Source organism: Phragmites australis, chromosome 21, assembly GCF_958298935.1.
Source record: "Phragmites australis chromosome 21, lpPhrAust1.1, whole genome shotgun sequence".
Classification (NCBI taxonomy): Eukaryota; Viridiplantae; Streptophyta; class Magnoliopsida; order Poales; family Poaceae; genus Phragmites; species Phragmites australis.
The window spans coordinates 8,039,912-8,063,921 of record NC_084941.1 but is presented as its reverse complement, the minus strand read 5'-3'; the positions used below and the strand labels follow the sequence as shown (position 1 = coordinate 8,063,921).

At 46.5% G+C, this 24,010-nt stretch overlaps 2 protein-coding genes across 2 annotated transcripts; one reads left to right on the top strand and one right to left on the bottom strand.

Moving 5' to 3' along the window:
• Nucleotides 1–4,823: 4,823 nt before the first annotated feature.
• Nucleotides 4,824–10,520, top strand: LOC133903937 (uncharacterized). Its single transcript, XM_062345433.1, has 9 exons — nucleotides 4,824–5,076; nucleotides 5,893–5,941; nucleotides 6,202–6,290; nucleotides 6,401–6,457; nucleotides 6,564–6,626; nucleotides 6,715–6,780; nucleotides 7,339–7,425; nucleotides 7,518–7,611; nucleotides 9,797–10,520. The coding sequence occupies exons 1-9, from the start codon at nucleotides 4,972–4,974 to the stop codon at nucleotides 10,267–10,269; spliced, it is 1,083 nt and encodes a 360-aa protein (XP_062201417.1). The 5' UTR covers nucleotides 4,824–4,971; the 3' UTR covers nucleotides 10,270–10,520.
• Nucleotides 10,521–11,000: 480 nt separating this feature from the next.
• On the bottom strand, nucleotides 11,001–22,277 carry LOC133903552 (probable pectate lyase 5). The gene is made up of 4 exons (XM_062344972.1): nucleotides 22,023–22,277; nucleotides 21,036–21,939; nucleotides 20,285–20,490; nucleotides 11,001–11,354 (listed from the first exon to the last, which is right to left on the bottom strand). Exons 1-4 carry the CDS (start codon nucleotides 22,211–22,213, stop codon nucleotides 11,159–11,161), a joined length of 1,497 nt encoding a protein of 498 aa, XP_062200956.1. The 5' UTR covers nucleotides 22,214–22,277; the 3' UTR covers nucleotides 11,001–11,158.
• Nucleotides 22,278–24,010: the final 1,733 nt, after the last annotated feature.

The window sequence follows — 24,010 nt, the reverse complement described above, 5'->3', positions numbered from 1 at the left end:
ATATGATGCGATCTGGAGGTATTTTCATTTAAGTATGTCTCCCCGGTTCTCCTTTGAGCTCGTACAAGCAAACAAAGTACACATGAGATGACAATAATCACCAATTAGAAATTAAATAAACTGAAACAATACCCACCTTCACACACAGAAATAAGTTCTTTAAGGTGGTCTGAGTCCCTCAAGATCACCTCAATAATGTTTTCTACATATGCTCCCTTCTGTAGAATAATTAGCATCAAACCATTAGCAACACATGGGCACAACAGGACACCCTCTCCCTCCCTCCCCCTCTTAAAAAAGGTAATTGTTGCTCTGACCTCTAAATCATTCCAAAGTCTAAGAGGCGTGATCTCTGCACTAAGAAGATCCCTCACAACTTCGTTATATATTTCAATCGATGAGAAATTTCAATACAAATGATCTCTCCTCATGTTACAAAAGAAATGACATGCTTATCAGTTGTCAATCAAAATCGTTCCAATCCAAGCCCTTTCATGAACTAAAACCTGAGGAATGACTCTTTAGTCACCTTGCCAATGTAATCATAGATATCTACTATTGTATACTATGTTATTCTAGTCATAGTGTATGTCTTTCCACTACTTACTTGACCATATGCAAAAATACTTGCTATTAAAGGGGGGGGGGGGGTAAACAAAACACAATTCAGTGAGTTGATGGAATGCTTGGATTCAAATAAATTGGAGAATATACACAGTAGGTTTGGACTCACAGCTAATGCCACTAACTATAGAGAGAGCAACTGCCTTGGCCCCTTCCTCATAGATTTCTTTGGTATTGCAGTTAGAATGGAATAACCTGTTTGCAATTGGAGTAGTGTGTCAAAGAAGATACACACAACAACACAGCTGAAAAGTAAGACAACTTTGTAGTGCATACTTGTGAAAAGAGCAAACTAAAGCCCCACTAACCATCTATACTCTAGCAACATGAAAATTTGGTCATTACAATAAAATCATCCAAGTCAATTTGTAAAATATACACAATTCAATTTCTGGACAAAATAACTTCTTGTGGGACCATTTTGCTATCTCCAAGTTGTTTATGTTAGACCATTACTTTGTAATCAGCTTAGCAAAGATGTCTTAATTGCTAGTAACAAACGATGGTATATATAGTAATAAATAACTGATGATCTGGGAATAGAGTCCAGACGGACATTCAGAATTTTTTGAGCAATGTCAAAGGACACACTATAAAGTTTGAACCTTTTTTCTTTGAAATCCAATTGAAATATACTATGTATACAAATGAACTGATTAAACAGCCAAATTGTGAACAGAAGTTGCAGAGGTAATGAACTATGTATATAGAAAGACCAAAACAATGTGAACATCACAAATGTGGTAACAAAAAGACTTGGTTTGCAAAGCACTAACAAAATGATTATGCAGTCGAGGAAATAGGCCGATCCAGGAACACACTCCTGGAGATGATGGTAGTGTTGTTGATGCACTCCCACTCTGCTAGGTCTCCGCTAGCAATCTCATTGTCGCTCAGCGATCTCAGCCTCACCGAAACCAGTATCTTCTCCAGCTTCCCGGCACCACCTCCGCCGCTATTGGCCACTTCAGTACTATCCACCTTGTCCCATTACCTACTGCTAATAATTTACCCGTGCCTCACCAGTCATCACTGTGCTTCCGAGCTAGATCACATCACTACGACAACCTATAATGCTAAAGCAACAGCAACACGAAAGTAGGTAAAGGCGAGGATTATCGAGAGATTTGGGGGGCGTGTGCTGCAAGAAAAGCGTGGGAGTTGAGTGAGGCAACCACCCCGCGACGACAACCACCCTCCCCACAATTTGCTACCCTTTTTCTCCCTCCTAACCTTTTCTCCCCCTTCTTTTTCCCTGCGAGCGAAGACAAAGTTGGCGAGGGTAAGGTTGGCGAAGCGGCTCTCTAGGAGGAGGTGGCGATGCTCAATGCGGTGCATGGTGAACAGACAGGCTGCGGAGCACCCGAGAGGAGGAGCGTCGAGGATGGGCGACAACAAGCGTCGACAGGGGCCTCCTCCGCCGTGTCACGGTACCTTGCCCGGAGGAGGTTCACCGTGCCGTCTCCCGCACTGCACTCGGATTGGAGCATGCACCGTGCGTTGTCCGCGTCCTTGGCACTATCAGTGACCGCTGCCTGGGAGGGTAGCCGCGTTGGGCATTGCACATGGGATGGTAGCCACGCCGGATCCACGCTGGGGTGGGAGGAGACAGCCGTCGGAGGCTATTTTTCGACGACGATGGCGGCTAGGGTTCCCGCATGGGAGAGATGGGAGAGAGTGAGGGGTGTTGGGGGTAAGGCAGGGCAAGGGGGGGTAATTTGCTAGGAAAATCAATGGGTATTTGGTCTTTTCGAGGGTGCGAGGCAGGGTGTCCTATGCTGAAATCACTATGTATTTTTAAGTAAAAAGTAGAGATAAGTAGTAAAGAAGAGATATAAACTTACTTCGTTCTTATATATTGTATTAACCACCTACAACTCTTAAGGTCTAAACCAACCAGAACTTGTACGATAGTTTGATATAACTCGCTTTGTTAGCCTTAAGGTAAAAATTAAACCGACCATTAACAACACACGATTGGGCCAAAAAGATGAATATATCATGAGAAAATCTCTGCATCACTGCACCACACATCCACGCTTGAATAAGTACTCCTCGATAAAAAATACATGATCTTTTTGACTTTTCACAGTCTTCTATATACAACTTTGACTACTATTTTTTATTAAAACATAGTTATAATATTTAATAAAAATATAAGATTATAAAAGTAATTTTTAAGACAAACCTACACATATAATTTTTATATTTTTATACTAAATATTTTGAAAAACTATTGACGATCAAAAATTTAAAAGTTTGACTGGATCTTAATCAAAAGATCAATTATTTATGATCGAAAGGAGTATTTAGATTTCATAAAAATTCCATAAGTATGATCAACTCCTACTCTATAGTTAAAATCGAAAAACATCTCACATATGTTACAGTTGTTCAAGTAGGGATAGTAATTGGACGCGACGGATACGAATAGAGCTTTCCCATGGGCATATCCATGAACTCCCACGAGCGAAGAACTAAGAACATGCCATCGCCTTCAGGTATCCATCACCCACGGGCATGAGTGTGTGCCTGCCAACACTTCCAACGCCCGTCGCCTCTAACCTCAAATTTCACTATTTTTTACATAATCAAACTGATTCCTGAGACGATATCTAACAATTTCCAATAAAACATAATCTCTACAGAAACCATAAAAGCATTGTTCAACATCACAATATTTTCTTAACGCTTTCTCCATTAAAAATACAAGAAGGTCATTAAGCTCAGTCCTCAAATCACGTCAGCACTTAAAATCACTAAACAACTAGAAAAAAAACCTAATCGAGTGGGGGCATCGAGTCTGCAGCGGCAATGACTGACCTCTCGCAAGTGGATGCACCTCTGTGGTCTCCCTCCAGGGCGACAAAACTTGGTTGGCGTGGAAGGAGAGGAAGGGACCCTGGCTCATTGATTCGATGTCTTTGTAGTGGCGCAGCTTGAGCAGCGTGGTGGCTTCGATGTCGGCACCTCGGATCCAGCAGCTTGTTCCAGCTTCTCGCGCGTAGGCGTGTGGCCGGCCGCTGGCGATGAGTATATCTGAGATCGAGAGAGTGAGAGAGGCAAGGGAGAGGGCAATACTACAAGATGTGTTGGTGGTGGCAACGACGGCTAGGGCTGTGGGGGTGATCGAATGAGGGGTGGGTGATGAGTTGGGCCATTGGACTGCTTTTTTTAGCGATTAGGGATTGATGGGTAGATAAGCTTTATCCACATTCCTATTCATCTATCCGTAGAATAGAACTATCCGCTCAAGAAAGTGTCCATGAGTAAATAATATGTAGTATATCTAACTCTATTAAGTTATTTACCTACGGTACACGGGTGAATCAGGTACAATTGCCATCCCTATGTCCACGTAGTTTAGTCTCGATAGTTCGAAGATACGCCCTTCGGTTTTATAGACGTATACATCCATGTGATTGTATACTGATGTATAACTTGAGCATTACAAAAGGAATCAAACTACGAATCTTACATTCTTTTACCTCTGTAGCACCCTTCTATGGAAATTACACATTAAAAAAGATACAGCATCCACCTATAAGGAACTAACAAAAAAAAAAGGCTAGAAGGAAGATTGCTTGACATAAAGAAAACTTCAAACAAATTACACCTCTCTCTAAAAGTATAAGAATTAGCCTATGGTATAATTGATTTTACATTATTGTCCCAATCCCCTCTTTTTTCTTAGAAGCTACATTCCACGGTTTTATGTCATTACCTCTTCTTTTCCAATAGCCATTACAAACAAGGTTGCAATAGGTTGTAATACTTCATCGTACCCAAACCAAGTGTACTCAATGGCTTGAAGTCGTCAGGTGATGTTGCCACTCTCAGTTCTAGCATGCCCAATTTGTTGGTATGACATGAGGATGGCAACGTAGGCTAGGCGTGACAACGAAAGCACGACGCCTCATTCTAGGCTTCTGCTGATGCGTCAAATTCTCTATTTCATTTAAGGCAGTGCTACTTGAAGTCAATGTACAAATTTCTGTGTTTTGTCCTCAACTATCAAATTTCGGTTTGCCTGCAAACATTTGTCATCGTCGTCGTCGTCGTCTTCGTTTCTTGTCGTCCAGCAACGTTGGAAACCTTTTCACTTTCTCCCCCTTTCCGGCCCATGGATCTACTTGCAATCTCGCAGCATAGCCCGGCCCAGCCTCTTGACACGCTCCCTCGCCGCACCGACTCGACTCGGCAGTCGGCTCACGGAGGCCCCGGGCCAGCGAGCAACGGAAAGGCTCTGGCCCGACCCGAGAAACTCAACCAAACCTCGCCACCGCCGCACCGCCCCCTTCCAGAACTCGCCGCCGCCACCCGCCGCGCCGCCGGAGCCAGCCAGCCATGACGACGCGCATCGCGCCGGGCGTGGGCGCGAACCTCCTCGGGCAGCACTCCGCTGAGCGCAACCAGGACGCCACCACCTACGTCGGCAACCTCGACCCGCAGGTTAGGGTTCCCCTCCCCCACCTCGTTCCCTCTCGCTACTCCCGCCCTTGCGCCCACCTAGATCCCCGCCTCCCTCTCCGAGCGGGATTCCGTGTCCACGCCGTAGTTCGTGGAGTTGTCCTCCTGTCCCGACGGGCGAAACCTGCCCGAGGTTTGTAGTTTCCGTACTACCTTGTGCGAATGTAAGTCTCGGGCAGCTGGTATGCTGTGCGGCGGAGGTGTTTTTAGCTGCTCTGTTTTTAATGCATAGTTGCTTGCCCTGCGGTTCGAACTAGTAAGTCGCTGCTCCTTAATCGAAGGCGCCTGACGTTAAAAGGTTTTACTAGGTGTTAGTGCTCATTGCGACTGTGATGGAATGGCGGTTGAAAAACTTGGGACACGCTTTCCTAGGTAATTTAGTCGTATGTCGTGAAGTGTATTACTTTTAAATTCTATGTAAAATATAGTGCTTGTTTGTGACATCACAATGAACATGGTCTTCAGAGTCATCCTCCAGATTCAACTCTTCTATATATTTTCTGCAATGTTGTTGCTGGTCTATGGTTCTATTTTGATATTTGAGTCCACAACAATTGCATTGAGTGATTGACACGATGGGGCTCAGCTTTGCTCCTTCTCCAGTAGGAATATAATGAAAACGTGAAGTTTTTATGCATTTATGAATGAATGAATGAATGTAGCAGCTCATCCAGTGCCTTTTATTGAGAAACTCTACACTGAAACTTGTTGTTTTCTTGAAGTATACAATCACATATTGTTTTTTCAGTATCATTACATCCATGCACCGATGCTGATAGTTCTCTCCATATCTGATAGGTTTCTGAGGAGCTACTGTGGGAATTGTTTGTACAAGCAGGCCCTGTTGGTAAGTGGAAGTTTGTTCTTCTTTTTCTGAGAGTGAGAGTATGTGCTTTTGTCTTGCCCTATGATAGCACGTGTGATTCTTGTTGTAAAAGTTTATTTTAGTATCTTTTTTGTATTTGATTTTTCCTTTTTAGAGTTCTGATGTTCCGTTTTGAGCTTCCCCCTTTCATACATTATGGAATTGAAGTTTCTTCTCGGATATCGTCCGAATATATTTTTTGCTGGGTTTGATTAATGGAGTTTTCTTTCTTTCATTTCTAGTTAATGTGTATGTCCCAAAAGACAGAGTTACAAATTTACACCAGGGATATGGATTTGTAGAATTCAGGAGCGAGGAAGATGCAGATTATGTAAGTCTATTATGGTGCAAAGGCATAGTTTACCTTTTATTTCCTCTAGCAATCGTACCCAGATCCATTCAGTCAGTTTCCTGTTTATCTGAACTGTTTGCTTTTCGTAGGCCATTAAGATTTTGAACATGATCAAACTATACGGAAAGCCAATAAGAGTAAACAAGGTATGTTTCCTTTATTTGTAGTATTTAATCATTATAACTTTGAGTAATCTTAAATTTAGCATTTGAGTATATTTGAACATAACATGATTATGCTTTCTTATTCCAGGCTTCTCAGGATAAGAAGAGCTTAGACGTCGGAGCAAATCTTTTTATCGGTAATCTTGATCCGGTAAAATCCTAATGCCTACTTTCTTTTATTAGTTGCTTGTTTGTACATTGAGTAGTGCCTAATGGTTTCATGTTTGCTTTGTCAACAGGATGTTGATGAGAAGCTCCTCTACGATACCTTTAGTGCATTTGGAGTGATTGTAACTAATCCTAAGGTGACACATGTAGAAACTTTTATCTGCCTGCAACTAGGAAGTTTTTCACATCTATAATTTTGATCCAGCCGTACATTAGTATGTATGCGATTTATGATCAGAAGTCTTATTTGAACCTCAGAAGCAAATACGCTTGATGGTTACGCTTAGAATAAGCTAAGATCACTACACTTATATGTCACAGTTTAGCTATTCTCTAGCAGGCCCTGCGTCATGGAACATTTTCTGTAACAGTGTTTAGTCAATTTCAAATTATTAAGTGCTTATCAGCTTACAGCACTATCCCCTTTGATATTGCATGAGATAAAATCATGCTTTTCATGATCCCTTTTGATATTGCACATAAATCTGTTTGTGTGCTCGTAAGTCGTAACACAGTTTCATGTATGCATGTTCTTAAGATGAACTCATTTTTACCAGCTATCTTGGGTCTACAATAAAATAACTTTCAGATGGTTTTTAAATTTAATACCTCATCTGTATATGTTGTCAATTATTTTCTGAACCCTAGTTGTCACATACAGTAACTTATTTTATCTTCCTTTTCTTTTCTTAAAGATAATGCGAGACCCTGAAACGGGAAATTCCCGAGGTTTCGGCTTTGTGAGCTATGACTCCTTTGAATCATCTGATCAAGCAATAGAGGTAATTTAATTATCACAATAATTTTCTCCATTTTAGCTTGCAGTGGTTCTAGCATGTGTTTCAACTGTTACTTTCTCTGCTGCATTTTCCAGGCCATGAACAACCAACATTTATGCAACCGGCCAATCACTGTCTCTTATGCTTACAAGAAAGACACGAAAGGAGAGCGCCATGGCACACCAGCAGGTAACATGTTTTGAAATTTTCATTCATCTAGTTGATTCCCTGGCTACCAAGGCAGGAGTGACTCTTTACTTTAGTCAATATTCATTCCCATCACTTTGTTATGTTCTTGATTCAAAGGACCTCCAAGTGACTCTGATTGGGTTGCTATGTATATGCAAGTCAAATTTCCATTATGGGTTCGGAAATGATTTATTTCCCAGGAATTCACATCTTTAGGCATTGAAATTTTAGGTTACCTTTTCTTCTTTTTTTCAAATGTTTTGGAGTTTTACCTTTTGGGAATGGTTGAGCCTTCAATTATAAGGTAGTTATTCGTATTGCTGAAAGTTGGATGCGTAGGATTAATATATAAAAGGAAGAAGTCCATTTTACCCCTCCGAACTATGTCACTGGTCCGGATAACCCACTAAACTATTAAATCGTCCATTTTACTCCCCCGAACTATAAATATCGGATCACTTGACCCCCTGAGCTGGTTTCGGAAGTGGTTTTGTTGACATGGCTGCCATGTCACCCGGTTTTTTACCATGTGGCTACCACATCATTTCTCTCTCTCTCTCTCTCTCTCTCTCTTCTTCCCACTTGAAGCAGAGAGAGAGGGGGGCAGCGGTGGCTCGACCAGGTGGGCTTAGCAGCAGCACGAGGGAACAGCGAGCGGCAGCACGGCGCAACAGCATGGTGTGACCGAGCGGCGTGCGCTGGGGCGCGGAGGTGCTATCGGTGCCCATGCGCGGCTTAGCGACGTCAGCAGGGAAGAGCAGAGCGCGGGCAGCGCAAGCGAGTGGAGGAGCAGCAGTGCGCCAGGACACTCGCGGTGTGCCCGCATGCGCGCCCTGCCCTGCGCCTCCTCTGCTTCCGCTCCGCCCTGATGTCAATCGGCACCACCTCCGACCGCATGTGGAACACCACAACAGAGCACAGCGTAGAGAGCCGTTGCCGAAGGGAGAAGCACCGCCCGAGCAAATATGTCGTGCCCGAGCCTAGATCCAACCATCTCAAGCCCCGAGGACCCATGAGGGAAGTCAATCGAGTTCTCCCCGAGCTCAACCCACACGCATTTCATTGAATCGTCCGTCAATTTGAGCTCTCGCTGACATCTTCTCCAACTCCGGTTACCTCTGCCCCTCACCGTCGAGCCACCACATCGCTAATTCCCCGAGCCAACTGAGCTCGCGGTAAGCTTCGCGGGGTCGCTCTTCCTCTTCCCCGCGCATCCTTTTAGCTCTGGCCTGACGCCAGCACGCCTCTCTGCCGGCGCAGCATACCGCTCTGCCACCTTTCCCGCCGCCGGCCCTCTCCAGCCGGGGCCGCCCGGCTTGAACCCCATCGTCGGCTCGGACCCGGACTACTAGGGCTTGGATCCGGACTGCTCAGGCCCCTTGTGTGTCGCTGGTCGCCGCCTCTCTCTCCACGCCGTTGCTTCTCCGCGCCGTCTCGACAGCTCGAGGCCGCATCGCCCGTGCGTGTCTCCGCTGGCCCTTGCTCCGCTCGCTTGCGCTGCCCGTGCTCTGCTCTTCCCTACCGACGCCGCTGAGCCGCGCATGGGCGCCGATAGCACCGCCGCGTCCCCAGTGCACACCACTCGGTCGCGTCGTGCCGTTGTGTTGTGCTGTCGCTCGCCGTACGCGCGATGTTCCCGCGTGCTGGAGCCCGCCTGGTCGAGCCGCCCCTCTCACCCCCTCTCTACTTCGGGTGGGAAGAAGAAAGGAAAAAGAGAGAGATATCACGCGGCAGCCACGTGGTAAAAAACTGGGTGACGTGGCAGCCACGTCAAGAAAACCACTTCCAGAACTAGCTCAGGGGGTAAAGTGATTCGGTATTGATAGTTTGGGGGAGTAAAATGGACGGTTTAATAGTTTGGGGGTTATCCGGACCAACGATATTGTTCAGGGGAGTAAAATGGACTTCTTCCTATATAAAATTCCCATTTGGTATCTTACAGTATAGCAGATATTATGAATGTTGCACTTTTTCATAGAGGCATCAGAGCTGCTGTATGTTCATATATGTCATCTACATCACAGAAGTTACATTTACTCGTATCACTATATTGGCCTATAGTGGAGTGAGCTGTCTACATACCAAATTCTTAAATTATTCATCTAAATCGCCCTTTACTTTCTAGAGTTTCTTTGCAAATATTTTCACAACCATAATGATCAAATCTGTTGTTTATTGTTGACAGAGCGACTGCTGGCTGCAAACAACCCAGGATCTCAGAAGAACAGGCCACACACGATGTTTGCAAGTGGTCCACCGACCCAGGGGCTTCCAAATGGTGGTGCAGCTATGCCACGGCCTTTTGGCAATGGTTCAATCCCGGGTCAGATTCCACACGTTCGACCACCACCACCACCAGTTCCTGTTGGACAATTCCCCCCTCCAATGCAGATGCATGGGCAGCCCGGTTGGCCTGCTCCTCCACAAACTGCACCACCCCCCATGCCACCGCAACTCCAGTACAGGCTTCCGATGAGGCCACCACCACCAAATATGATGCCCCCTCCGGTTGGCATGGTAAGGCTGCCGCCACCTCCTGCTGGTATGTCAGCTCCACCTATGTGGATGCCGCCACCGCCTCCACCCCCGCAACAAGGTGGTGGAATGCCACCACCTCCTATGTCCATGCCACCACCGCCTCCACCACATTCAGGTTAAACATTTGCAGGGGAAGGTGCCATCGGGTCCGATATGCACGCCGTAGCTGTAGACTGAGGATGTTGGTGCTTTTTGTATACCGCCATGTAACTTGCAAACACTAGGTGAAGATCAAGATTGCGAGAGTTTAGCTGACAGAGATACACATTTCTCAAGATTAACTATTATTTGTGGTCTGTTGAAGATGAATGAATTTTGTGAATATATGTAACATCATTTCGTGGTTTCTAATGTTGTGCTCTGTTTAGAAATATCACCATCCATGTTTTTGTTTTTTTTCACCATTGCATCATTAAAGACGGAAATTTGGAATTGGAAACGAAGTCCTTGTGGAAGATAATTGTAGCCACCTTTCTGATCTTCAATCACGAGTGAGATGGATGGGAGCTACAGAAGAAGTGGGGTAGAATGGTGGTGCCAGATTGTATAATCCTACAGCTCTATTAGGGCTAATATATCAGCAGTAACAGGAATTCCCTGCATATTTGAATTTATAGTCCTGACCGTATTCGGACAATGAGTCCTATTTTGACAAATTTAGGTGCTATAGCTATTAACGAGTCGACGAAGCAGCGAAATTGGAGAAGGGAAGAAGTGTTTTGGAGTCTAACCATGATGTTTCATGACGTTTCCTTTCCTGTTTACTCATAGAATTATAATGTCTTCGATAGAGATAGAGATCACAGAAAGGATAGAGTTAGTAAATCCAGAACTAATAATCCATTCCCCTTTGTAAGAACCACAGTGACTAGCTTACTTCCAATATTCCCCACCCATGTGCGATTTACACACGGTTGCCTACCTCCCTACTACCACTACCTTTCCCTCCTCCCCTTTTGCTACTGCCTTTCCAATTGAATCATAATGGAGCATCTCAACCGAGTATATGTTACAACAGATGCAAGCATCCGAGAGCAATAAGGGTAAGAACCAAGGATGTCAACGATAGCATCGAGTGCGACCGGCAGCTCCGACCGCCGCCATTGGCGTAGACCATCCCGACAGAGCCGTATGCATTGCCGCCGCCGCCGGTTCCCACTCCGGCGTAGTTGACCCCGGTGTACCCGGTCTCTTGGCCGTCGTTCCTGTCCAAAGAGGGGGGAAAAACAAAGGTAAATGAACCCATAGATCAGTAGCTGCTCAGCATGTCCTATATGAAATGGCACTGCAATGAAACCACTAGAATTACATATATTTCGACAAGTGCAAACTGGCTGTGAGTTGGACCTTTCTTGCTCTTCTTTTAGTGTTGGTTAAGCTCAGATCCATTACCGCTGTCACAGGTGCACACGGAATAAGAATTCGATTCCGGGGAACGCGATTTCAGGAAAGCGTGATGCACAGAACGGCGAAAAGGGCCGCAGCACATTTGTAACTGTACGCTGCCATTGGATCCCGTTTGGCAGAACCGAACCATCGGTGCTCTTCGGTTGGCTCGTCCCCAAACGGTCCTAGTACTCATACTAGAATAACGGTGATTATATAGTACTGATAATTATTCTAGCAAAGGACACTACTCAGATCTAGAACGGAAAAAGGGCATTGCCTCCCAGTACTAGAAGAAGAACATCAATTCTAGTATGTAGTGCTCGACTTCTGCATGGTTCTTGCTTGTTCAGCTAAGAGGTCTGAAGAGAGCTCAAAATGACAGCTGATGCCGCTGATCTGAATGATTAGTAGTTAAACGCATCTAGCGAGGCTGCCACTGGACCATTTGCACAGTCAATACGAACCAATGAGACCAGCCTCTCCAAATGGCAAAGGTGCTGGTCTTCAGCACAGGGTCAGTAACAACTAACAAGCAGGGCAAGGGCCTACACTCTACACAAGTTCACAAATGGGCATTTCTTTATGTGAAAAGCGCAGGGTTCGGCGACAAAATCAGCGATCAGTGATAAGAAGTACCCTTGCAAAATAGGGTTGGGCTCCTCTGTGGCGACGCCATAGAGTTTCTCCAAAAAATTCCCCTTTCGTCTCGGGTACTGCCCAGGCTCAGCTTGCGCCTAAGTTCTTGGCGCGTGCTCGGAGCTCAGTGAAGCTGCGAGACCCCTGTTCGTTTCGATGGCGTGCATTTCCTCGCCGCCGTCGATTTTGGGGGCCTCATCGAAGGGAAAGGAGGTGACGAAAACGAGACCGGAGATTGAGGGCGGCGGTGAAGCGGAGAAGACGAAGACGAAAGCTCCGAGCTCGGCGCTCGGCGAAGCTTCGAGAACCCTGTTCGATTCTTTGGCGTGCGATTCCTCGCCGTCTTCGAATTCGGGGGGCTCGTCGAAGGGAAAGGAGGGGACGAAGAAGAGACCGGAGATTGAGGGCGGCGGTGAATCGGAGAAGACGAAGATGAAAGCACCGATCGATGAGGTGTTCAAAACCCTTGATCTGCGTGAAGATGAGGAGGAGGAGGTGATTTTGGAAGAAGACCTTGACGAATTACAGGCAGATGCAAGATGGATGGCCCTCGCACGGGTGCACACAGAGAAGAAATTTAGTCATGGTGCCTTCTTTGGTAACATGAGAGCAGCATGGAATTGTGCAAAAGAGGTAGAGTTCAGGGCAATGGAGAATAATCTATTCTCGGTGCAGATGAACTGTCTCGGAGACTGGGAACGCGTGATGGAGAATGGTCCCTGGATCTTCAGGGGATGCCCTGTTTTGCTGGCATCGTATGACGGATTTGAAGGAGAAGATTAGGACCGGGAGCGTGGCTTCTCAGCTCGCTCGCCGGGCGGGAGAATTTGTCTTGTTGGATGAGAACTCTGTAAAGGGCCATGGTCAAGGGGTCAGGGTGCGACTTAAAATTGATGTTCGCAAACCTTTGTCACGTGCCGCGACCTTGACGTTGAGGATGCAAAAGAGATACTTTCGCTTCCAGTATGAGAAGATGCCTATCTTCTGTGGAGTCTGTGGCTTTCTTGGTCACGTCTCCAAAGAGCATGGGGATGGGGTGCATGCTGAAAAGGATATTGAGTATCCTGAAACCCTTATAGTCCCCGAATTCCGGAGAGGAGGACCATGGATGGTTGGCGATGGGGGTGGCTATGGCGGTGGAAGGGGTCGTGGTCGGGGCCGCGGGGGCCGAGGGTCCATGGCCGGATTTGAAACTGGACAATGCGTCTATGAGGATGAAGACATGCAGAGTTCAGAGATGGGCCTGAAGCAGCATATGGCCAATCCAGCAAACTTTATGTCATCAAGCAAGAGACTCCTTTTGTTGGAGGATGTGCAGAGGCCCAAGGGCCCTGGGGAGCGGGGAATTACAGAGAAAGTGCAGGAGGGGCAAGACGTGGTGATGCATGTACAAATCCCGGAAGTGTTTGAGAATGAGGTGCAAAATTTTGCACTGAATCATGAAAGCAAGAGAATGAAGAAGGCAGAGGATACAACAGTTTCTGAAACTATTGATTTGGCAACATCGGCGGGCTCCCTCGCGGAGCGTCGCCGGGCCTAATGTGTATTCTAAGCTGGAACTGCCGGGGGCTCGGGCGCTCCCGGACAGTTCAGGACCTCGTCTGCCTTGTGCAGATGCATCGCCCGAAACTGGTCTTCCTTTCGGAAACTAGACAGGACAAGGAGATAGTGAGGAGGTTGAGATGGCGTCTGGGCCTGCGTAATTGCTTTGCAGTCAATGGAGAGGGCAAAGGAGGTGGGATAGCCCTCTTTTGGGATGAAGCGATGGAGGTAGAGTTGAAGTCTTATAACAAAAGGCATATTGACGTGTTGGTCCGGGAGGCACCGGAGAGTGCCAAATGGCGTGGAACGTTTGTGTACGGCGAGCCTAAATCTCAGGACAGGCACCATATGTGGACGTTGCTTCGTCGGATCAAACCAAATGCAACTGAACCCTGGTTGATGATAGGTGACTTCAATGAAGCAATGTGGCAGTCGGAGCACTTCTCACACGCGAGGAGACCGGAGGGGCAGATGAGAGCCTTCCGTGAGTCTCTCTCATTTTGCGACCTTCATGACTTGGGATTCGGGGGCACACCGTGGACGTACGACAATAAATAGGGAGACGGAAGGAATGTGCGGGTGCGGCTAGACAGAGCTGTTGCGGATCCGGCATGGTCGGCGCATTTCCCCCTGGTGCATGTTTCTCACATCGCGTCGTCGTGCTCCGATCATGTTCCGTTGTTACTACTATGGGATGAGTCGGAGAGGCCGTGGGCGGCGCCTCGCTGCCGTCGCTATGAGGCCATGTGGGAGCGAGACGCCTCGATGCCGGATGTGATAAAGGAAGCATGGGAGAAAGGGGAAGGAGTTAGTAATTTGGGGGATGTCATGGCAAAGCTACGGTCGACTTTGACCCAGTTACACACATGGAGTGATAAGAAGGTCGGGAACGTGAAGAGGAAGTTGGGGAAGTTGAGAAAGAGACTCGGGTCCCTTCGCCAGCAGGGGTTGCTGGACGGATCTGATCAAATACAGGAGGTGCGTGAAAAGCTGGACGAATTGCTGTTTCGTGAAGAGATTATGTGGAGACAGAGATCAAGGACCTCTTGGCTCAAGGAGGGTGATCGTAATATAAGATATTTTCATAGGAAAGCTTCTTGGAGAGCTCAGAAGAATAGAGTTACAAAACTAAAAAAGCAAGATGGCTCCAGCACGTCTGATGCAAAGGAGATGAAGCATATTGCTCAATGTTTCTTTCAGGATCTTTTTTCAAGAGATGTTACTCTTGATCCTGGGCCTTTGCTGGACATGTTCTCACTGAAGGTGGATCAGGAGATGAATGAGTCTCTTACGAAGGCTTTCACAGATGAAGAGATTTCAGATGCCTTGTTCCAGATAGGTCCTATGAAAGCACCGGGTCCTGATGGATTTCCGGCTTGCTTTTTTCAAAGGAATTTGGCTCTGTTAAAGGAGGATGTGTTAAGAGCTGTTCACAAGTTTTTTGAGGAATGTGAATTGCAGGAAGAAGTAAATGACACTACAATAGTGATGATTCCGAAGCATTGTGCACTGGAAGAAATGAAGGACTATCGTCCTATCAGTTTGTGCAACGTGGTGTACAAAGTGGTGTCAAAGTGTTTAGTCAACCGTCTCAGACCGCTGCTGCAGGGTTTGATCTCGGAGCAACAAAGTGCTTTTGTTCCAGGTAGAATGATAACGGATAACGCCTTGATTGCTTTCGAGTGTTTTCATTCCATTCAAAAGTGCAGAAGAGAGAATCAAAATTTCTGCGCACTGAAATTAGATCTTTCGAAGGCTTATGATTATGTAGATTGGGTCTTCCTGGAGAGAGTAATAGAGAAGATGGGCTTCAGCCAAACATGGATCAAGTGGATCATGATTTGCGTCACTACTGTTCGCTACAAAGTGCGATTTAACGGGGAATTATTGGAGGCAGTCAGTCCATCAAGAGGGTTACGCCAAGGGGATCCTTTAAGCCCGTATTTATTTCTGTTTATTGCTGACGGCCTCTCAAATATCTTGAAAAGATACTCGGGTGAAGGAAGAATTCAACCACTAAAGGTTTGTCGGAAGACACCGGGGGTCTCTCATCTGTTGTTTGCGGACGATAGCTTATTGTTCTTCAAAGCAGAGCTGCAGCAAGCAAGAGCAGTGAAAGAAGCCCTGACTTTATATGAAAGGAGCACGGGACAGTTAATTAACCCAAGCAAATGCTCCCTGCTCTTTAGTGATTTTTGTTCGGCGCACCAACAGGATGAAATTAAGGATGAGCTGCAGGTTTCCAGAGCCACATTTGAGGACAAGTATCTAGGCTTGCCTACGCCGGAGGGGCGTATGAAAGCGGAAAAGTTTCAGCCAATCAGAGAAAGATTTGCTAAGAGGCTTAGCAACTGGTCAGAGAAATTTTTATCTGCAGGAGCTAAGGAGGTGTTGATAAAGAGTGTGGCTCAAGCACTCCCAAATTATGTGATGGGAGTGTTTAAGTTGCTGCTCCAGACTTGTGAGGTTTATGATCGGATGGTCAGAAAGTTTTGGTGGGGAGAAGACAAAGGGCAGCGTAAGGTGCATTGGTTGGCCTGGGAGAAGTTAACATGCCCGAAGTCCTTCGGAGGAATGGGGTTCCGGGATATGAAATGTTTTAACCAAGCTCTCTTAGCTCGTCAGGCATGGAGGCCGCTTGTGTACCCGGACAGTTTCTGTGCACGAATTCTGAAAGCAAGGTATTACCCAAATGGAACCCTCACTGATACTGCCTTCCCGGTGGTTTCATCACTGTCGTGGAAGGGTATAGCTCATGGGCGGGACTTGTTGAAGGAGGGAGTTATATGGCGAATCGGGAATGGAAAAGATGTTAGAATATGGAGACACAAATGGGTTCCACATGCAGGCAAATTGAAAGTAATTGAGAAGAAAACTTGGAATAGGCTCACCTTTGTTCATGACCTTATATTGCCAGGAGAGAAGAAGTGGAACGAACCTTTAATTCGTCACTTAACTCATGATGACGATGCTGATGTTATTCTGAAATCAAGGATTCCAGTGCGGGAGAGGGAAGATTTCCCTGCGTGGCATTTTGAGAAGAATGGGGTTTTCTCAGTGAAAAGTGCTTATCGGCTTGCCTGGAATTTGTTGGGCCTGAGCTCCAGATCGCATTCTTCCAGCTCAGCACCTGATGGTCAAAGGAAACTATGGGAAGTGTTGTGGAGGACAGATGTACAGCCTAAGGTACGTGTCTTTGCATGGCGTCTTGCCCATGATTTGCTGCCAACAATGAGAAACAAGTGGAGAAGGACTTTGGAGAGTACTGGGGTCTGCAAAATCTGCAGGCATGAGGTGGAGGATGGGCACCATGCCACCTTCAGGTGCTCAAAAGCAATGGCACTCCGCCTAGCGGTACGTGAATACTGGGAGTTGCCAGATGAATTTCTTTTGAAATACACAGGACCAGACTGGCTTTTGGTACTGTTAGATTCAATCCCTACGAAAATGAAGACAAATCTATTACTAGTCTTATGGAGATCATGGCACTTGAGGAATGACATCACTCATGAGAAGGGTCTGGCTTCCATTGCTGATTCGGTATCGTTCTTGAAGAATTTCAGGGAAACTCTTTCCCCGGTCTGGCAGCAGGAGGTGGATCATAAAGGTAAATTGCCCATCTCTGAATGCATCATCCCGGAGCCCATAAGAAGAAACAGGGCCACTTCTGATGATGCTGTGTGGAGGCCTCCGCCTGAAGGTTGGGCAAAAATTAATGTTGATGGAGCTTTTAGGCCAGAGAGTGGAGAAGCTAGCGTCGGAATTATCGCTAGGGACTGCAGGGGCTTGGTCCTATACTCTGCATACAAGGCGGTTCAGAACTGCAATGCGCCTATTGAAGTGGAAGCATTGGCATGCCTAGAAGGAGCTCGCGCGGCTGCAAATTGGGTTCAGATGCCGGTGATTTTTGAGTCTGACAATGCCACCGTCATTCGGGACATTGTGGCACACCAAGGAAATCGTGCAGCATGGTCTCCAATCATTGATGAGATACATGGTGTCTGTAGCCGTCTCCAAGATGTGCAATGGCACAAATTAAAGAGAGATTGTAATAGGGTTGCTCATTTTCTAGCTAAGATGGGCATGAGCTCCAGACTTTGTTCCGAGTGGATCCTCCAGGCTCCCCCGGCCATCTTTGAGCTCCTTGCCCAGGAATGTAATACCCTTTTCAGTTAATCTATAAAGCTCTCTCTTTACCCTAAAAAAAAAAATCAGCGATCAGTGGCGCGCATCTGGAGATGCACTAAGACTGACGACGACCGCCGAGCGCAACCCGTGTCCGGTGTCCCATGCCACCCGGGGCTACTTCTCGCTTCCCGGCAGCACAGCACTGAGCGCGCGACGATCTTTTTGTCTCTGCTTCTTTTAATGCGCAGGGAAAGAAGGAAGAATCGAAAGAACGAACCACTAGTGCGCATGATGGAACTGCGAAGGACACTGGAGACTTTGGAGCACCTCACTGACATGAGTACATGGCTGCCTACCTAAAACCAGTGGTTGCTAGTACATCCACAAACCAGTGGTTTTTGCGAGCTTTGGTGTATTGGATTTTTTTAAAAAACTAAATGGTGGATTGGATCAAACAAGGAACGAAAACAGCTTAGATGACACGGTTACTTAGGATGTATTTGGTTAGGTGTATATCTTGTATGGGAGATTGGCCATCCTGGCCTTTTTGATGACGGTGCACCGAAGATTATTCCCGCGGCAAGTGGGGAGCGAGCCAAGGGCCGAAGACGAAGGAGTGCATCCTTTATTACGTCTCTAGGTTTGGTAGAACTTTCCTTATCTAATTTGTTTTTAAAAAGTGTTTCTACGAGAAAAGTGATTTTATGATTAAAAATGATTTTCTAGGATAAAATCAACGTAAAAATGATTCTATACAAGAAATGAATCAGTGAAAAACTATTTTTTATTCACAGTATCTAATTCATTTTAGAGAATCATTTTCACAAATTCTATTATAAAAACTAAAACTAAAAACTACTATTTAATAAGTCCATCTAATTCTACGGAAGAAACTACTCCAGGTGAGGCCCGCATTGCACAGCGGTCTCGCACTCTCGCCTCTCGTGCAGGCCAGCCACACCGACCCGGAGACCAGGCTCCAGTCAGACCCGGCGACCCCGGCGAGTGGGCCAAGGGGCTCATGGGGCTCTCGTGCTGTCGTGCACTGGCGCAGCACGCTTTTCCCCGCATGGCCAATGCGATTAGACTAGTTCCAGTACGAGACAAAACCACTTTATTCTCTAATAGTCCGGCTCTGTCAGCAAGCTACTGCCGCACTGATAACTGAACTGGAGGTTTTACCATGATCCTCCCTCCAGCCACATAGGTCGTTTTTGAAAACGTTTAGACAAAAAATTAAATATTAACTAATAATAGCTTTTAAAATAGTTTAATTTTTTTAAAATTATATATATGTAGATTTATCTTAAAAAATATTTTTATAATAATATAAATTTAATAGATTTTATAAATATATTCTAATAAAAAATAATAATTAAGCTTATATATTGAAGAATATATTTTATCCAAAATAACATGTATTTTTATGATCGAAAGGAGTAGTAGAATAGTATCTGGGGGTACGCAAATCCTCAACCAAGGTTAATCCTTAACATGGCATGCAACGACGGAGCTACGCGTGACCAAACGGGTCCTAGCCCACTTGCCATTCAAAACTTTCTTATCTACTTCTAAGCACATGCACTAAAAAGATAAATTTAGTTATCAATCAATTTATGTATTGCATGATCAGTATCATTATATCTACATCCCGTGCTTCTATATATAACTTCTCATATTTCTTCCATAATATTCTATTCCTTATGCATTATAGAGTACCGTATTACCTCTCGTGCTCCTGCATCTATAAGTTGTCATGTTTCTTCCTTATGCATTATAGAGTACTTTATACACTTTAAACTTGCAATTGCTCTAGTATAATAATATAGTTTTTGGGATCGAAATACAAATAAAATCATTATTTTCTTTACTACTTTGTATGATTTAACATACTATTATACTAACAGTATCCTTAACAAGTTACTAAAAAGAGCAGTAACTTGGGCAGGGCATGGCCAGGTTAAAATAACTAACCCATTGTCCTAGTAGGTCCACATTGCAGGCTTAGCTTACAGCACTGGGGCAGGGCGGGCATAGGGACTTTCGAGCTTTTCCACCAGCCGGAAGCGCAGATTCCACCGAAAATTTCTCGCCCTGCGTGAACTGTACCCGCGGGGCAGGGTCTGGCGACCGATGCCCGGCCGTTAACAAAAGTTCGGCGTTTAAAACGACGAACCCAAAGGCGGAAAAAAAAAACTAAAAAAGGCTTGATACCTACGCGGGCCCCACTCATCAGTGATCGTCATTCATGTGGGCCTCACCGTCCGAGATATTTCCAATAGGCAGAGAGAGGCTAGGCTGACGTGTCACTGAAGTGCGTGCGCCGATCTGGCGCCTAGGTGGGGGACATCGTATCGTGCAACGCAGCACCAATGGACCGCGCGCGCGCATGGAACGCATGAACTCGGCGACGAAGAAGTGAGTTCGGGAGCGTGGGTACCTGGGATCGCCGAGCACGCCGGCGTTCTGGGTGAGCGCGTCGACGAGCTCGGACGACTTGGGGTCGGTGCTGGAGGCCTTCTGGTAGATGTCCTCCAGCGCCTCGCCGGAGGGCACGAAGAAGGCGCCGTTCACCATCATGTCCCCCTCCGTCCGCCAGTTCCACCCCGTCCACCTCCCTTCCGCCGTGTCCACCCGCTTCGTCACCTGCCAATCCACCACACGCGCACACGTTACGCACCGTCGTGGCCATTCAACTCGCTCCTGCTGCCTGCCGCGCGTGCGCGCACACACGACACGAGAGCAGAAGCTGGCCCAGCCCAGGCCGTCACCACCCCCGTTCCGGTGTGGCGGGGCACACTGGCAGCGCCTGTCAGCGGCTGCACACGCCTCGGATGCTGCCTCCCCTGGCAGAACCCGATTGGGAAAAACATGACGCGAGTTTTTTTTCCTGAAAAAGATGCTCCAAACATTCCCCGGACAATGATGATAGTATTAATTTCCAAAGGATTATGAAGATCCACCCATTTTCAATCAGATTCAAATAGGCAGTTCAAAAGGGTGCAGAAAATATCCAAAAACAGCTTAAATTTGGATATCATTACTAAAAAAAAAATTCAAAGAAGCGTTCAAAAGACAGAGGCAAGCAAGCCAAGCAAAGCAAAGAAGAGAGCAGAACGGAACCCAAACCAGAGCAGCTGAGCAAGGAAACGAGGAGCCAGGAGCACGGCAAGAACTGTGAGCTCGCTCACCTCCTTGGCGTTGGGGTCGGCGGGGGCGATGTACCGGTTGCCCTGGCTGTTGATGGTGGGGCTGGCGCTGCCGCCGATGGCGTACATCTCCCACGACGTGTAGTCGTTGTTCACGATGTGGAAGTAGCCCCGCCTGCACCGCGGCATCCGCTGTACCAGCCCCGGGCCGAACCGGTTGAACGCGATGGTGACCTGCATCCCCGAGTCCGGCAGGTACTCGTCGTTGTGGCCCAGCAGCATCACCTCGTTGTGGTGCGCGAAGTAGCTGTTGGAGACGGTGACGGCCGTGGAGCCCATGATGGCGTCGATGAGCCCGTCGGCGCACCGCCACAGCGCGCAGTGGTCCACCCACACGTCCCGGGCGGCGAACAGCGAGATGCCGTCGCCGTCCGACCGCGTCCGCCACCCGTAGTGCGTGGGCGAGGACCGGATGTTGGCGTTCCCGGCGGGGACGCAGTCGTGGACGTGCACGTTGTGGATGATGATGTTGGACACGTACTGCAGCGTGATGCACGCGCCGCCGGCGCCGATGTGCACGTTCGCGCCGCGCCCGTCGATGGTCTTGTAGCTGTAGACCAGGAGCTCCTCGTTGAGGCGGATGGTCATGTCGGCCGCGAAGACGATCCAGAGAGGGCCCTCCTGGATGGCGGCGTGGCGGATCGTGCCGGGGACGGGGTTCACGGGGTCGCGGTCGGAGGAGTCGGTCACCACGTACAGCGGGCCGCCCTTGCCGCCCAGCGCGTTGCGGCCGAACCCAATGCCGCAGTCCGCCAGGCGCTGCCGGTCCTGCCGCCAGTCCGTCCCCGCGCACCGCCAACAGTCGTCGATCGGGTTGCCCGTCATGCACCCGCCACCGCCGCCGCCCCCGGACTCCTGCATCCGCCGCCGCGACGTCGCCACCTTGCTGACATTGCGAATCAAAACCTCAAAAAGATTGCAAATTTGCACTTTTGCTGACATTGCGTGAGCTTGGTAAGAGGAAGGTACCTGTGAAAGTCCGCGACGACGGCGGCGGGGTCAGGGAGCGAGGAGTTGAGGAGGGGGAGGGCCGAGGCGGTGGCGGCGAGCAGTACGAGGGGGAAGAGGATAATGCCGGTGGATTTGGGGGCTCCAGCCATGGTTTCTTGGCGGATTAGAGAGGTCAGAGTGAAGATGCGGTAGATTTTATAGCAATGCATGACATGGCAGCAGACTGGGTAGCGGGAGCATGGATTTGGAGCCTGGGCACAAGCTCTTGAGATTTGGGGCGCCAATGGGGGCAGTGTGGATGGAGATTGGAGAAGGGGAGATAGGGCGGGAGAGAGGAACTGGGGTATGAGATAGAAGAAAGAGAACGAGAGGACAGAGAGGTGATTTGGAAATTGGAATCACCTGTGGGGGGTGATAGCTTCCTTGCTTGTTAAATGGTACTCTGCTTACGGATGGCAATTGGCTTATAGGAAATTCTCCTATTACAAGATGAGTATTGATAGATTGATCACTACGAATTTAGATAAGGAGCGGCTTGGCTCTCCGTTATATCCCTAATATCGCATATCTATATGTTTTTTATATAAATATACAAACATTATATTATATAAAAAATAATTTTTTTTTTCTAATATACGATATTTAACTTATTTTGTATTAATTATCCTCATATGTATTACTAAATTACTTATTTATATTATAGATATAATGTTAATATATAGAAATAATTAACTATGATTTAATTTTATATTCTTATTAGGTATCAAATCTTTACAAAATTTCCCACTAAATAAGGATAACGAAAACTTCTGCTGATAGCTAAATAGTAGTATAGATGGGAAACACCCTCCGATGGAAATTGCCCGTTGCTATCCCTACTTCTACTACAAGAAGTGGGTGTTTAGGAAAAGGATAAAAATGATTGTCTTCCTCTGCCTTCACAGAGAGTGAAAAAATCACTGCGATACAATTTTTTCCCATTCATATTCTCGTAGGAAACTATCCATTCCTTGCGCGTGCAACCCCCCCCCCCCTCTTGATTTCGGATATCTTGTTAAAAAGCGGAACGAAGAAAAGTATAAGCGGTAACGGAAAGAGCATTGGCGCATTCTTGCATTATGACCACTAATCCCAACTGAGGTGCTGCTCGCACGCTCGCGCCTTGGAAACGATCGCACTCGCCAGATTCGGCACGGGCGGCCGTGTAACTTAAGTGTTTGGTTCGTGAGATAGTACGAGAATAAATGAATTGTTCGGACGAAGAGCATGTAATGATTCGGAATTATAGCATATTTTTTAAAGATTCAGAACGAAATTGTTAAAAAAAGATAAAACATAGCTGTCCTAGTTCGAACGTGACACTGATGGTGAGCAAAAGATACTTAAATGGACTTATTTTATCTTACCTAACAAATAAGCATCTATATAAATAAAATTATTTTATTATCAAATATATAAATATAATCATTCTACCCCACTTCATACTCCAAACAAATACTACTTAAGGGTGTCATTTTCCACTTGCAACTTATATTTTGTATGAATAGATATAGCGACTTTTTAAAAAAGTATTTGATTATCTATATGGACGAATATAATGATTATACATATGCGATGTAATAATTATATGAAGGTGTTTGACTATTTGTATGAGCAGATATAATAATTCTGCATCTGAGAAATAATAAGTGGGCTTATTACAGCACCACAACAGATATAATATATTCATCAGATCAAACTCTAACCGTATAATTATATGTATTTACATAAAGAAACCATATATACAAACTACTAAATGACATTCTTCACAAAAATATAAGCACGAGTGAAATCAGAACGCACCTAATACGGATAAACAAACACGTCTAAGATCATCTCCAACAGATACTTAAAAATCCATCCCAGAGAACAGCGTTGAGGATCGCTACAATAGTCCGCGTAGTTGCTTCTCTCGTTTTCCTGTACTGGTCCGGTCGTATCCCTGTTGAGACCGATGCTGTTTTGAA

Excerpts from the sequence above, each read along its gene's own strand:
- LOC133903937 (XM_062345433.1), top strand. The coding sequence starts at position 4,972 with ATGACGACGCGCATCGCGCCGGGCGTGGGCGCGAACCTCCTCGGGCAG. Across the intron at positions 6,291-6,400 it reads GCGAGGAAGATGCAGATTAT|GCCATTAAGATTTTGAACAT; the intron begins GTAAGTCTATTA and ends TGCTTTTCGTAG. Across the intron at positions 7,426-7,517 it reads CATCTGATCAAGCAATAGAG|GCCATGAACAACCAACATTT; the intron begins GTAATTTAATTA and ends TGCATTTTCCAG.
- LOC133903552 (XM_062344972.1), bottom strand. The coding sequence starts at position 22,213 with ATGCATTGCTATAAAATCTACCGCATCTTCACTCTGACCTCTCTAATC. Across the intron at positions 20,491-21,035 it reads CCGACCCCAACGCCAAGGAG|GTGACGAAGCGGGTGGACAC; the intron begins GTGAGCGAGCTC and ends GTGGATTGGCAG. Across the intron at positions 11,355-20,284 it reads GGCGTGCTCGGCGATCCCAG|GAACGACGGCCAAGAGACCG; the intron begins GTACCCACGCTC and ends CTCTTTGGACAG.